The following is an 11,270-nucleotide window of genomic DNA, read 5'->3' as shown; positions in this document are numbered from 1 at the left end:
AGCCTCCGGGAAACAGCCGACCCCCCTGAGGTGTGGTTTGCCGTCTCTGAACGACCCTCTCTCTTTCAGAGGCCGTATGTTTGCGATTACGAAGGCTGCGGTAAAGGTTTCACGAGAGATTTCCACCGTGCTCGTCACCTTCTTACGCACACTGGGGAAAAGCCGTTCGAGTAAGGCCAAATTTTTTTACTTCTTAAAATGGATTACGCTTGTTCTTACGGAAATGAAGGGGAGTGAAAACTGATGTGTGGGTGGTACAGAGCATGGTCTGGTATCATGAGTACTGCCACAACAGTGTGTCACGCAGGGTGCGGCGTGGGGAACCTCCTGTCTGGCAGCGATCCATAATAGATGCTTAAAGGAATGAGCAGATCGCTCCCTAGAATACAGAATTAAAAGAAGGCAGGCAGTTATCTCCTACTACTAAACCCTTAATAGCTGCATGTCATGGATTAGGAGCTAGGCGTTCCTACGTGTTTTATTAAAAATCTCTTCTGGTACGTTTTCCTGTGGCTTTTGATTGTAACTTAGCCTCTGGCATTTCATGTCTGTAAAGCAAACTTTTATATTTGGGTTGTGAGTTTCGGTTATTCTTCGTGTATTCCTCTTGTCCAATTATTTCTGTATCTGCCTAGGAAACAAATCACTGTTTGAGAGTGATAATAAAAAATGCAGTTCATTTGCAGGTGCACAGCTGATGGATGCAATCAGAAATTTGGAACAAAATCAAACTTAAAGAAGCACATTGAGCGCAAGCATGAAAATCAGCAAAAGCAATATGTGGTGAGTAATTACCTTTGATACTGTAAAGTGGAGGCTAAACAAGCTCCTTTTTGTGTATCTATCTAGTGAAATACTTCAACTTGTTATTATGCAGTACTTGTATGAGTTCAAATACTGTGATTGGGATTTCAGCAAACACGTGTGGACTAGGCTGTCATTATTTGGCCTCTAACGATAACTTAATTTCCTAAATAGTGCGACTTTGAAGGCTGTAACAAGTCTTTCAGGAAACATCAACAACTTAAAGTTCATCAATGTCACCACACCAATGAACCTCCCTTCAAGTAGGTGGATAATTTTAATAATGAACTTTAACAATTCCATTTAAACACCGTAGATGAAAACAGGTGCCTCTTCTCAACCTTTTCATTGATGTGGCATTTAAAAAAAAACTGGCATGAATTTGCAGTCATGGCTGCAAGTACATTTCTTGTACTAGTCCTTTGCTCAGTAGCCTGTTTAGAGAAACAGTCTTGGTGCTCTGTAACTTCAGCATTCCAGACATTTTCTTAGGGCTTATTACAGGTTCACAGGAAAAATAAGCAAAAAGCCCAGTTTTGAGTTCATACAGTCTAAAATACAAGCATAAGAGCTTGCACCGTAATGAAAAACGCAGCTTCCTCTGTTCTCCAGTAAAAAGCAGTGGCTTGGCTAACACTGAAGTGAGTAGCAGCTTAAAAAAGGTGAGAGGCTTGGACACCAATCTGAGAAGCTGTGCATTGCAACTCCATTATTTACGTGATGCATCAGTATAGATCTAATGAAAGCAAAGTTTAGTCTTGTGTTTCTTACAGGTGAAACACGCTTTACGGGAGTGTTCCACTTAAGTGAAGTGCACTAGTATGGCTGGGTGACAGGCAGAAAAATACTTAGTGCTCTGCTACTGCTCTGACTGCTAGATCTGTACAAGCCACATAAACCTTCCACTTTCTCTTTTATGTTTGAAGAGCCTACTGTGGAGGGAGGATATGAGGCTTGATTCTTTAGCTAAAGCTTAACTTGCTGTATACGCGGAAATCGTGCTATAATTTTAACTCTCGAGGGGATCAGAGTCCTCCATTAGAAACGTGTTATGGAATTTACTTTTACAAGGGGTGGGGGGACACAGAACAGAACTCTAGGCAAGGGGAAACTTGGATTATTTTGTCCACTTTAATTGTTCTTGACTTAAAGAAAAAAATATGCGGATGCAGTGACAGAAATTAAACCAGTGTACTTTATACCTAGATGTAATAATGAAGGATGTGGAAAGTACTTTTCTACTCCAAGTCGACTGAAGCGGCATGAGAAGATACATGAAGGTAATACAGTTTTTCTTCTTGCCTCAGTTATGTTTTGGCAAAGGAAAAGGGACTTCCTCCAGTACAGAGAGTATGCAGGGATGCATGACAGACATGGAAGTATCCTGAGCCTTGTGATCCAGATAGACAGAACAAGAAGACCCCTTTTGAATAGTTGAATGGGATACAATTGCAATGCCTTGCATTTGTTCAGTTACAATGTACTTGTGGCAGGCTGAACAGGGCTCAGGATTCCTTCAGTCATTTCTGCTCCTAATGTGCTTCCTTGTCAATTAGGAGCCATCTTCTGGAGATGGGCTAATGGTTAAGGCACTAGCCTAGACCTCCAGGGGTTAGGATCAGTTGCCAGTTCTGCCACAGATTTCCTATGGAGCCTCGGCAAAACCATGTCAGCTTGCATTTTTAAAGTTATTAATGTACCTATGTGAAAGGTATTTAAGTGGAATTGTCAGGAGGTGGTCATGTATGTTTGAGCTAATCCTGCTACACTCCTATCCATTCTTTCAGTACTATTGACAGCTAGCCTGCTTTCCAGTGCTAGAGAAAAAAAACAAACCCAAGGAACTAGGAGGAGTATGCAAAATCTGTGATTTGTACTGCATTCCTTTCTTAACACAGGGACTTGTTCATAGTTGTTTGACATTCCCAGTCCTGGGATTTAAATAGTGTTGACTTTCTGTGGTTCGTTTAAAAACCATCCTGTCTGCTGATAGAATGGTAGAGTCTCTTTAGACTCAGGAATATTACTGTATGGTCAAGATCTTATGTTTTTAATACGTAGTACAAATATTTATATAGAAATATATTGTTCCAGCTATTTTAATCTAGTTGAGTGAAAGTGTATGGCTGGTGAGAAAGTAGTTTTACTGAAGCAAGGGGAGATAGAGTTTCATAAAATCATTTAGGTTGGAAAGGACCTCTGGAGGTCATCTGGTCCAGCTCCCTGCTGAAGGTGGGGTCAGTTAGACCAGGCTGCTGAGGGCTGCGTCGGGTCAAGTTTTGAATGTTTCCAGGGGTAGGGATTCCACAGCCTCTCAGGACAACTTGTGTCAATGATACAAGGTTTCTTCCTTAAATCTGTTAGGATTTTCTCATGTTCTAATTTGTGTTTGTTGCCTCTTGTCCCATCACCCTGCAGCATGGGAGGAGAGGAGGAATGCTGGTCTTTAATTTTCGAACGCTGAAAGTGGAGTTCCCCCTTGTAAAACTGGACTGTGTTTGCCAGTTGTAAATGATTTGCGATTGTAAACACTTTCCCTGTCTAACAGGCTATGCATGCAAGAAAGAAAACTGCTCATATAGTGGAAAAACTTGGACAGAGCTTCTGAAACATAATAAAGAAAGTCATACAGGTAAACTCCAAAGGCTTTAGTAAATAGATCTTAACTTTCGATACGAATAGGAAACAAACTGCTAATTTGAAGAGGAGTCCTTGCTGAACTCATTTCATCAACTTGTCATTGTGGCTAGACAAACTTGTTTACTAATGCTATTGGTAAAATGGTTGTCACTCTGGCTAGGCCTTTAACTGATGAAAATGCTATTCACTATACTAACTTTGATTTGTGATCCAGTTAATGAGAAATTATATAATGTAGGATTTCAGATCTGGGTAATTCATACTGCGTTATTCTCTTCCAGTCCGAGTTCTTTACATTTCATGTGGATTTTAGCATTGTTCTAGAGGACTGCTAGGGTTTGATTCTGAGCTCCTAAGAAGCTGTTAATTTATACTCTGCCTGTCTCTCTCCCACTCAGAGCCGATAGTTTGCAATGAGTGTTACAAAACTTTTAAACGGAAAGATTACCTCAAGCAGCACCAAAAAACACATGCTGTGGAGAGGGAAGTCTGTCGATGCCCGAGAGAAGGATGCGGGAGAACTTACACAACTGTATTTAATCTTCAAAGCCATATCCTCTCTTTTCATGAGGAGAAAAAACCATTCTCTTGTGATTATCCAGGCTGTGGAAGAGTGTTTGCAATGAAGGTATGTATTTTTACACTGTCCTAATCTGAATCACATAATCTGAAATGATAAACCTAACTCTCTTAATGATAAACCTAACTCTTTCTTTTTTTTTTTTTTTCCCCCCTTGCTCTTTGTAACTGTAGCAGAGCCTATCAAGGCACACAGTTGTACATGATCCTGAAAAGAGAAAGCTGAACTTGAAAGTAAGTTATACTCTTGAAAAAGTCCTCTCAACCATACCCTGTCACTTCAGAGGAGGGTAAACATTATGTGTTTTAGAATGTGACTTCAAGCAGGAAAACAGGCCAGCTGTTTACTCAATTTGGGAGATTCTTAATTTCTGAAGCTCCTTTAAATAACACAGTGCTGGCCTACTCATTAATTTCTTCTCCCCTCCTCCTTGCCCCCCCCAGTAGTAGTCTTTGCTCCATAGATAAGTTAAGTTGCTAATTCTAGATTTATTTCTGCCAGGCAAAGCGTTCTCGTCCAAAGAGGAGCTTAGCCTCTCGTCTGAGTGGCTACATTCCTCCTAAAACCCAGCCAGGAAAGGATGCGGCTGTGACAGAAAGCAAGACAATGGATAAGCCCATGGAAAATGAAATACCAACTGTTGAAATTCTAACTCTGCAGTAAAGGTTAACTGAGACAACATTCTTCAAGGAATGACCAGTGCAAAGCTCAACAATAACTTTATTAAGTTTATAATTTTTTTTTAAATAAGAAATTAATATTGTTTACGCCTCTTCATAAAGTCACTGATGCAACTCATTTGACTTCTGATCTTCATTCTCATCTTTCGTTACTGTACTGTTTTTCTGTTTTTCCATCTTCTGGTATGCTTTTAACTCTTTGTCAGACATGTGTCTCAAAATACAGGTACTCACTCCTTCTCTAGTAACTTTTGGCTTGGAAAGGTAAGTGGCTTTCTCAGACACAGTCTCTAAAATCTGATCAAAAAGCGTGAACTAAAAAGAAGGAGAAAAATAGGACTAAATGCACAAATACAGGTAGAAAAGTATTTCAGGCTGTTCTATAATGACACAATCTCCTGCTTGTGGTTTAGGTATTAGCTAAAACGAGCTAGTTGCTAGTCCTGGTTTAAGCAGTTCAGCTTGTCCTTTCCCAACCATCTGTTCTTTACTCATCAGCAGGTTTAGGAAAGTCACTAGAGGGACTAAGCCATTTCCTAACACTTAAGTTGAATTCCTGACTCATCCTGTTTTGCTGTTTAAAGGTGTCCGTGAAAGTGATTACAACTGCTGCATCTGACCCCTCCCCACCCTCCTCTTCCACTAGATTGGGACATATTATTATGGGGCTTTCCTCTTAAGGGGCAGTATTGTTCTAAGGTTAGCAGAATGTGGTAGTATTGAACTGAGTGATACAGTGCATTCATATAACAAGCTGAACTCTTAAGCTCATAATTAAGCTTTTAAATTTAAGGACAACCTAAAGCTGGACTATGTCACAAAATGTTCTCCTCCCTCCCATATCCAGCTCTTCCTCCTGCTACCCCTTCCCTATGAATCCAACTTCCTATAAAAAGTTTTGTTCTGTTTGGATGAAGTGATATCACAATTTTTTCCAGCAATTTAGTAAAGAGAATCATCAAGGAAACCTAATTCACTACAACATTAAAAGGAAAAAAAAAATCTTACACAGAATCTTTATAAAAAAGGCATTTGTGCAAATGACAATGAAGACAAGTCTCAAGGCCCTACAATTATACAAGTAAGTGGCCACCAGCTCCCTAACATCTTTATAGATGTTTACTTTGCCAGTCTTGGAACATCATTCCAGTAGTTTTTCACATAGCAGTGGAAAAGTAACCTTAGCCATAGTTGCACAAATGCATCTTCAGAAGAACAGTTAGGTTATTGAAATAATCCAGCTAAAATACAGCAGAAGTTTTTAAACCTTACTGTTAAAATTTTCAGTGAGTGAGCTGTCTTAAGGCATAGACAGGAAAATTTCACCACCCCAGTTAATAAGGTGGTGCTGCAAAGGAGTAGGAACTTCTTAGAGTCTGCTGTCAAAGCCAGTGTTAAAACTGCACTCTTAAGAAAGCATGGTATTTGAATTGTCTCTGTGAGACTACTTTTCTAGAACTGCAGTGTTTGAACAGATGCAGCTTAAGTGGGGCAACCATTACTTTCATGGGACACAGATCTTCACTTATTTTAGCAGTGCATGATATATTAAAAAAACATGGCAGTACTGAATAGGGGAAGTTAATACAAGTACACCTATTTCATGAAATTGATTGGTTCAGCTTTCAGGAGTCCACTTACCATGTCTGTATTGCTATCTTTTGCTTGCCGGATGGTAACTTTAACATGGTATTTCTTTTCAATCCACTGTGCTATCTGTTTAGTCTTGGTCTCTAAGTCGTTCTTGGCAATAGCTGAAGAAAAGGATAACTCCTTCTGAACCATCCCTGTTTAAAACAGAACTAAAACTGTGTTGGCTTAACATCTGACAAACCTGTATCAGCTGCTCTCTTTCAACAGCCTGTGGTGCTTTGTCTGCTTAACTCCCTTCCCCTGTGCTGCTTTCTTGTACACAGACCATCCCAATCTCGTGGTCTCTGCATGCACCGCTCTCACCTTAGAAGGTGGCTACTTGGTATCTCACACTCACTGCCGTAATTGGGAGACTGAGTGCGTGTTTGAGGCACGGGGAGAAGTCTCTTCAGGTCAGAAGGCTTCAAGTATTTTTATTTTAATTTCAGTTTTGTTCATACCACCCATAATGCAGGTCTAACAAAGGTAAACAGGTAAGCATTGGAATTAAAGACTTAGTGTGCAATTCCTACATTCTGCACATAGTATAGCTGCATGTAAAAGCTTTGAAGTTAGATAGGTCTTCATCTCTAGCCCATTTTCTTGAAAGGTGAAGTGCAATGTTCAACTCTAAGTATGATGCCTCGTAATATATTTGAACAATTTACGGTCTCTTCCTCTTCAGGGATTCTCTAAAGTAGTTACCATTTGAATAATCTTTTTGTAGTTTCTTGAACAGAAAGACTCACTACCACAGTAGTGCTCTCCTCTAAAATCAGAACTCTACCCAAAGCACAGATACCTTCGTTAGCCTGAGGATAAGAAAAGAGGATACAAGGTCAGATGCCTTTTCTAAAACCTCTTTGCCAAACTCAGTTTGTTAAACTGCTGGAGCAGGCTGACTTAAGAAAAAACACTGAAAAGCGCTGAATATTGAAAAGGTGGTTCTCTTACTCTGCACAAGAAAGGGCTCCACGCTTTGTCTTCCTAGCAGCAAACTAGGAAGAGAATGTTTCATGACTACTGGTGATGAAATTAGGTAACTATATCGGTGTACCTGGTGCTCGGTTTTTACAAACTGCCTGTCAACTTTATGCCTTAGTAAAAGAACAGAAATTCAGTGAGTCTCATGGAACCAAAGTCTAGTTATATTCACTTAAATAAAAATAGATTTAAAAAAAAAGCCAGCAGATGCCAAAATAGTAAATCCTGAGAAGGCAATAGAAGGCTTCTCTGTGGAAGACTAGACTAATCCAAAATTTTATTTTCACCACTGCAAATCCTTAATAGGGTGGACTGCAGTGACATTGCTTTGGATTTACACAAATGCAAGTAAGAGGATTTAATCTGCTGAAACCACTTTTAATGCAGCATTTTTCAAAGTGCTCAGTGTCGTAGTGTCAACGATGTACATACCTGCTTTTGGATTTGCTTTTTTCTTCTCTGCACGTTTAAGCTGTTCTTCATGAATCTGCTGCCCGGTCATTAGTCTGTATACAGGAGGTTCTGCATTCTCACGAAGGAGAACTAGTTTCAGGTCATGTTGATCCATAAGTTTGAGTGCCTCTGCTCGGTGCATGTTTCCTAAGCTCTCTCCATCCTGGTTGATTACGTGCAAAATCCGATACGGAATTCTTCGCCCAACACTTCCAAATGCTGCTTTCCTTTTTGGTTTCATGTGAGATTTTTCAGCTGTACACAATGGTTGAGTAAGTCCAAATGCAGTTGACTTTCTAGGGTCAGGTACCACCATCCAGAATGGAGAAAAGACCCTCTTTTGTGGGGTTTGTGTCAGAAGAGTACCGAAGAATCTTTTTGCGTATCTATTCTCATTTCTGGTTGCTTGACATAAAAGCTTCATCACGCAAAAGGCAGTCATTCTGAGGAAGCAGGGAAGAAGAAAAAACAAGTTACCCCCATCAGTCAGATTCTTCTAGTTACATTAGAAAGACCTGACTCCAGTTCAGTAAACCCTCGTCCTTAAAACTACTTTCAAAAAGATGCATGGTGTTACTATACAGAATGAGCAATCGGCAGTAATTTTACAGTAACAGGGCTTTAACGCAGAGAGAAAACCTGACAAAGGAACAAATGAAGAGCTGATGTTATCTTCAGTATTTTAAAACTTGAGCCTGAACTCCTTTAAAGAATCCGATACTTCTAGTTCATTTCTCCTCACAAGAGTATCTACTCTTACACAGCTTTTTTGTGTACAGTGAGATTAGCCGACGGTTCAGAGGGAGAATTTGCTGTCAAATAAAAAGGTGGGTCACACTTCTAACAGTTTCAGTCCAGATTTTTTTCATGAAGTATCTAACACTAGGGCTTTATTCCTGGTTCTGCTACTCTCCTTTGGAAAGTGTTTCATTTAAGCCACGTTAATTCAGAAGCTCCCTAATCACATAGTGAATGAAGTGGCGATTTGTGCAACGTCGGTCAGCAGCCATCCCAACATCTACAGTCTGACTCTTCTATGTTTTGTAAGGTTTTGGAATTTCGAAGTCTTGACCATACAGAGTAAGACTGCCATGCAGTATCTTCACCTTGGCATTAAAACATGCCGAAGTAACCATTACTATACTTGAAAGTATGGTTTATCCCAGGGTTGAAAACTCTTCCATAGCTAGCATGCAACTTGCTTCTCATAGCACTGACCCCAAGTTGTGTATTTTCCTCAGTTTTCCAAATGTCATTTTGTGGAAGTAATCCAGCTAGTTACTTGGTCTTATATGGATTAAGCACTAATATTATTTCAGTAACCTTAAAAAAAAAAAAAAATTAAAAAAGTGTCTTCACTGTCTTTTAAGTTCAAGTTCTACTGATTCAGCCATGCTTCAAAGTGAAAACAGCGCCTTAATTTTAAACCTATTTTATGAGACATTTAAAGTATCGATCGACTTTCCCAGTTTTTCACAAACATTAAATTTAGGGTGGCACATTCTTATTTATAGTGAGCTGATTTTTTCCAGTTATCAAAACTATTTAGATTTCTTACATACAGAAAGCATGCACCTAAGTAGCATTAATTGTTTGGAAAGTGCAATTTACTGTAGACATTTCACCAGAACCACCTAATAAAAAAACTGATAATGATATATTTCTTCTTCTTCTTCAATGATGAAAAAAGTTTGTGGGGAAAAAAAGAGAAAAATAGAGACACAGATAAGACTTGCCTGCAATACACAGCCTGGAAAATAAGCGACACATTCATATGCCTAAGATCCCCGCTTGCGAATTAAAATTTAAATAAATTGTTACAGACATCTATCCTGGCATGGCACTTGTGAAGCTAGAGACTTTCAAAACAAGCCTCAAAATACACCAGTGCTTGAAATTTGAAGACTAGTGAAACTGACCTTTGAGACATTCCTTCCGTTATAATTTTTTCCCCATTCTGCCTGGTTCATGGAATCCCCCTGGCAAATTTGGTGCACCTGACCATTATTTGCATTGTGTTCAAAACTTCAGAAATTGGCTGGTTTTTAACAGCTGCAAAAACTTTAGAAATAAAGAGCAAACTGTGGAGTATTATCTGCAGTTTTGGTATTCCACGTTTAAAAGGCAGCAAGTACAGGAAAAGCCAAAGATGATGCAGGAAACCAAAACCATGTCATACCGGAGGAGCTGGCAAGAGCGTGACTTCTTTCGCTTGGGAAGGAACGTGACTCCACTTTACATATATACGTATGTATGTATGTCACTGTGTAAACACGTATCCATGTGCATACATATACATGGAGAAGGTACTATTTATAATAAGGAACTACTATAAGGAAGTATTTATAGTCCTAAGCAGTGTTGGCCCAGGAACAAGCTAAATGACCCGCCTGTGAATAAACTTACTCTGAGCGTGGGGACAGTTTGGAGCCTGGGACAGACTTCAAATTTTAGCGGTGGCGACAAAGCCGATATGAGCTGCTTGAAGATGGTACCGGATCAGTTCATCAGCAGGGCAGTCTGACTCGACTGTGCGCTAGAGCAGGACCCTGAACTCGGCTAGCCACAGGGCACAGAAGAGGAACACCAGGATATTCACAGCAGAGTCTAAAAACAGCTGGTAGAGCTACCGTCCCTGCCTGCCCCGGGCTCTGCCTCTGCCGAGTCCAGACCAGAACCACGGCCCCTGGGAAACGCAGCTTCTTCTCGGCTGTGGCCATGGTCCCACGTCCGAACACCCCCCGCCAACACACAAGTATCTTTGCGCGTCATCGGTGTAGCCACTCAAAAGCCAAGAAGCCCTTATTTTTAAAATGGTTTCAGAAACCAGCTGTGGATCGTGCGCTGCAGACTTACAGACTGTAATCTGGGTATCACTGGGGCATTGTAAAATACTAAAATTAAATTTATTTTGCATTTGGAGGAGCCTGGCTTGCCTTTGTCAGTTACTGACTTCTAAAACTAAGTAATAGTATCACAGCAATGGAACGATAGCTTATTTAAAGGAACGTTAGTCTTGCTCTGCTAAATACATGGGTTTGCCTTTATTCCCCTTTGTTCTCTGTTGCTATTTAATAAATCCTGCCTTAACTGTCCGAGAAAGAAAATGACCCTCTTAATGGAAGGTTTTTTCTTCATATAATATGGCACGTAAGTGTATTTTGCTTTGTGCATTTCCATCGCTTACGCAGACCGTGTATGAGCAAGGAGAGCTGACTTTGCTGGGTTTTAACGAGCGGGCAGGCTACACGCGTACTGGGAACCGCAGAAAAAGCGGTTGTTCCTGCACTCGCAGGACGTGTTTTGCTGCACATGCGAGTGCTTCAGTGCCTGCAACTACGTGCAGTTGTTTCGGGAGACGTCCTGCATCTTGTAGGAGTTGCTGGCGCGCGTTTGCCTGTGCTGTCTCGTCTGAACGCACGCTGAAAAGACGCTATTTTAATTATATGCGTGGATTTATGCGGGGCGGGGGGGGAAGGGCTGCGCGTGGATGCCTA

General features: G+C 40.5%; 2 protein-coding genes across 3 annotated transcripts in view; one reads left to right on the top strand and one right to left on the bottom strand.

The window, feature by feature from the left end:
- GTF3A (general transcription factor IIIA) overlaps positions 1 to 4,822 on the top strand; it is a 72,774-nt gene extending 67,952 nt beyond the window's left edge. The window contains exons 3-10 of the mRNA XM_009327870.1: positions 3 to 170; positions 687 to 783; positions 979 to 1,067; positions 2,011 to 2,084; positions 3,353 to 3,436; positions 3,843 to 4,072; positions 4,198 to 4,257; positions 4,526 to 4,822. Coding sequence (XP_009326145.1) covers positions 3 to 170; positions 687 to 783; positions 979 to 1,067; positions 2,011 to 2,084; positions 3,353 to 3,436; positions 3,843 to 4,072; positions 4,198 to 4,257; positions 4,526 to 4,687 — 964 coding nt within the window. The 3' untranslated portion in view covers positions 4,688 to 4,822. The remainder of the gene's footprint in view (positions 1 to 2; positions 171 to 686; positions 784 to 978; positions 1,068 to 2,010; positions 2,085 to 3,352; positions 3,437 to 3,842; positions 4,073 to 4,197; positions 4,258 to 4,525) is intronic.
- Positions 4,729 to 8,372, bottom strand: MTIF3 (mitochondrial translational initiation factor 3). 2 transcript variants are annotated; one of them, XM_009327754.1, is made up of 3 exons: positions 7,753 to 8,372; positions 6,346 to 6,458; positions 4,729 to 5,019 (listed from the first exon to the last, which is right to left on the bottom strand). In XM_009327754.1, exons 1-3 carry the CDS (start codon positions 8,213 to 8,215, stop codon positions 4,807 to 4,809), a joined length of 789 nt encoding a protein of 262 aa, XP_009326029.1. In that variant the 5' UTR covers positions 8,216 to 8,372; the 3' UTR covers positions 4,729 to 4,806. The 2 variants fall into 2 exon arrangements, with proteins under 2 accessions (XP_009326029.1, XP_009326028.1); XM_009327753.1 differs by having other exon boundaries at positions 6,346 to 6,491; positions 7,753 to 8,244.
- Between the last annotated feature and the right edge of the window lie 2,898 nt (positions 8,373 to 11,270).

The sequence above is a fragment of the Pygoscelis adeliae genome, unplaced genomic scaffold (assembly GCF_000699105.1).
Source record: "Pygoscelis adeliae isolate BGI_AS28 unplaced genomic scaffold, ASM69910v1 Scaffold14, whole genome shotgun sequence".
Taxonomy (NCBI): domain Eukaryota; kingdom Metazoa; phylum Chordata; class Aves; order Sphenisciformes; family Spheniscidae; genus Pygoscelis; species Pygoscelis adeliae.
The sequence above is the reverse complement of the archived record's forward strand: the minus strand, read 5'-3'. Positions and strand labels throughout refer to the sequence as shown.